Source organism: Impatiens glandulifera, chromosome 3, assembly GCF_907164915.1.
Source record: "Impatiens glandulifera chromosome 3, dImpGla2.1, whole genome shotgun sequence".
Lineage (NCBI taxonomy): Eukaryota > Viridiplantae > Streptophyta > Magnoliopsida > Ericales > Balsaminaceae > Impatiens > Impatiens glandulifera.
Window position 1 is genome coordinate 54,088,546 of NC_061864.1, and position 3,372 is coordinate 54,091,917.

Consider the following 3,372-nt stretch of genomic DNA (forward strand, 5'->3'; position numbering starts at 1 on the left):
AAAATATTTTTTAAAATATGATTATTTTTTTTCTTTTTAATGATATATTATGGCTGTTAATAATTGAGTTATTTATTTAGTCTACCATATTTGGTTAAAATATGGCAGTTTTTTTAGCCTTAGGCATAACTGATTATTTTTTATTTGAAATTATTTTTTACATTTTGATAATCATAAATGTTGATATTTGTAAATTAATGTTTAAATACTTTACAATAACTTATGACAAAGAATATCAACTTAAACTACATTATTGTTTGAATGCATTTTAACGGTTAAGTAGTAAGTTAATAGATTAATGAAATTGATTAAGAAAGTATGTATAACTTTCACAAACTCCATTGTATATAATTACTATGTTATTAGTGTGTGTTATTTTCAAATATAATAAAGTTGGTTTATGATATAAACTTATAATGATTAAAATTTAATTGTTCTCCATTAATATGCTATTCTTATTAACACAACAAAACATATTTAGAAAATTATCCATCTTAGAATTGTTCATTATTGTTGACCCAAAGATTATTCATTTAAAGTAAAACATAAATCAAAACTTGAATAATGAATTAACTTGACGCTACCAAGCACGCATCTTCCCCAACCCTTATCCGAGTACTACTCTATTTATGCCATGAGGGAATGAGGGGAAAGACCGGAAACTTCATCATGCCCATATTGCAATGGAGTCCATCCTTCTCCCCGCATGAAAAGTAATGTGGCTTACATGTCTTAAGCCGAAAAGAAAACCCTTGGCCGGCTCCATCTGAATTTCCAGCAATCTTTTTTGCCCTTTTCAAGTCGCAGTTCACAAAATTTTCGTATGTTCTAAGCCTGTACACACTATGAGGATGCGAGTTTGGGTCGTTGGTAGGAGGATTAAACTTGAATACTGAAACATACACACCAAAAAGAACAGGTCAACCAGCCAAATAAAAAATAATGTTAGTTTAGTTAGAATATAAGTATTATGTATCGCGAATTTACCTAGAGAGTCGCCAATGTAGAAGGGACCATTTTTAAGGGCCCAATCCGTGTAGTTGAAGCCGAAAGTCCAGTTATTAGAGCCGCCAACAATGATATTTCTAGGGCCATTGGTCACGTTTGAGCACCCTTGAAATCGTGAGCGGGTGAAATCGATATTATTGGCCAAACCAAGTTCTAAAATTGAAAGAACCAACACAAGGAAGATGAATGCTTTTGTTATAGCCATGTTTTGGGAGTCTAAATGTTGGAATTGGAGATGTTTAAGGATTTGGTTTATCTGTTTGATGGAGTTAAGAAATGAGTAAGATGGGTTATATATATAGGATTACCCATGTTGGAGATTGCCGGAATCTGAGGAAGAATTAATTTTTTAATTAAAGTGGGTTAGTTAAAGAATGTGTAAATAAATTGAGTAATTGGAATGTTAGTGTTTTTTTGTCAAGTATTCCCACTTGAGAAAGGGCCGGAGGTCAAATGCTTATTTTAATAATAAAAAAATTAATATAAGGCAAGTTTTGGGTCGAGTCAACTATATTTTCTATCCACGCAAATTTAGCTTATTTTGATCAATTTGTTGTGTGTACCAGACGTCTATCTATCTATCTTGCTTGAGTTGATACGTAATTAATTTTACTAAAATTCTAACAAATTATCATTTTTAAAATACTTACAAATAATACTATCAACAACATTCATAAATTATCAATACTACAAATTGAAACAAGTTTATATATTTTTTTTTTGTCATAGATTCACATTAACAACACATTTTATTTTACTTCAATATTTTATAAATGCATGAAATTGTCTTTATTATCTACTCATTTGTATTATTTCATTATTTAAAGAGCACACTATCTTTTCTTGATAATTTTAATTCATCGTAAAAACTCGAATTCATAAATTTACATAAGCGAGCTTCATGGTTTGTAACGGAACTAAATGAACATTTTCCTTCAAATCATCGTTAATCTTCGTACATTTATTTTGATTGATCTAAATTTTAACCCTATAAAAATCTAAATAGGCATTAATAATTCATTTTCTCCCTTACATAATGAAGATAACATATTTTCAACCAATTTAAATTTATTTTTCAAATAAGTTAAATTGGCGTCTAGGAACCATTATTTTAAGAATATAGGTGTCCTGCATAACCATAATGATTAAGTGTCTAAGAAAATATTTTTACACCCACTAAAATTATTTAAGTGATAAAAGTCGGTGCCTCCTAAGCCTAATGATTTCTTTCTTACAGCATTCTGAAATGTTGAAGGAAAAATCACAATAGTCAATTTTCACTTAAAATGTAAGTCATAACAGTAGGATAATGTTGAGTTATGGAGTCTACACTTATAATAAACTCTACATTATTAATTAGAGTTTATTGGGGTTTTTTTTGGTTTTGGGCCTGACCAAAGTTATTTAGGTTTATTACCTGAATGTTTACCTTATAAATATGTGATTATTAAGGGTTTACATTGTCAAGACAGAATTCTAGAGAGATAAAGTGTGAGGCAAAAACTCTGTATTCCTTCTTCTTCATAGTAAATCTGGTGGTGGCTGAAGTGGATGTAGCTCAATTTGAGTGAACCACTATAAATCTGTGTATTCTTGTGTCCTTCTTTCTTGCATTTCTACAGATTATTTCAAGCTGGACATGATTTGGGAGATACAAATCCTAACAACTGGTATCAGAGCAGCTAGGCTAAATCTGAGCATTGGAAATGATGGCAAGTGAGAATAGTATAGGACATGGGATTGGAAGATTTGATGGGACAGATTATGCCTTCTAGAGAATGCAGATTGAAGATTATCTCTATGGAAAGAAGCTTCATGTTCCTTTGAGTGAGAAACTAGAGAAGATGGATGAAGCTGAATGGAAACTCCTTCATAGACAGGTTTTGGGAGTTGTCCGATTGACGCTAGCTTAGACGGTTGCTCACAATATAGCAAAGGAGAATACCACCATGGGTCTGATGAAAGCTCTTTCTGATATGTATGAAAAATCATCTGCTAACAACAAGGTACACTTAATGAAAAGACTCTTTTACTTAAGAATAGTTGATGGTACTTTTGTCACTACTCATTTGAATGAATTCAATATAATTGTGAATCAATTGCTATCTGTTGAGATTGATTTTGGGGATGAAGTTAGTGCCCTGATTTTGTTAGCATCTCTACCAAATAGTTGGGAACCTATGAGGGCAACAATTAGTAATTCATTTGGAAATGCTAAACTGAAATTTGTTGAAGTTAGAGATCGTATTCTTGTTGAAGAGGTTCGTAAAATTAATTCTGGTAAAACATTCAAACGTTCTGCTCTGAATGTGGAAAACAGGGGAAGAGGTAATGATAGAAATTTCAACCGAGGTAAGAGCAGAT

The 3,372-nt window shown here is 31.3% G+C and overlaps 1 protein-coding gene across 1 annotated transcript; it reads right to left on the minus strand.

The window, feature by feature from the left end:
- Positions 1 to 582: 582 nt before the first annotated feature.
- LOC124933041 (blue copper protein 1b-like) lies at positions 583 to 1,342 on the minus strand. Its single transcript, XM_047473763.1, has 2 exons — positions 988 to 1,342; positions 583 to 892 (listed from the first exon to the last, which is right to left on the minus strand). The coding sequence occupies exons 1-2, from the start codon at positions 1,211 to 1,213 to the stop codon at positions 624 to 626; spliced, it is 495 nt and encodes a 164-aa protein (XP_047329719.1). The 5' UTR covers positions 1,214 to 1,342; the 3' UTR covers positions 583 to 623.
- Positions 1,343 to 3,372: the final 2,030 nt, after the last annotated feature.

Excerpts from the sequence above, each read along its gene's own strand:
- LOC124933041 (XM_047473763.1), bottom strand. The coding sequence starts at position 1,213 with ATGGCTATAACAAAAGCATTCATCTTCCTTGTGTTGGTTCTTTCAATT. Across the intron at positions 893-987 it reads CTACATTGGCGACTCTCTAG|TATTCAAGTTTAATCCTCCT; the intron begins GTAAATTCGCGA and ends TGTATGTTTCAG.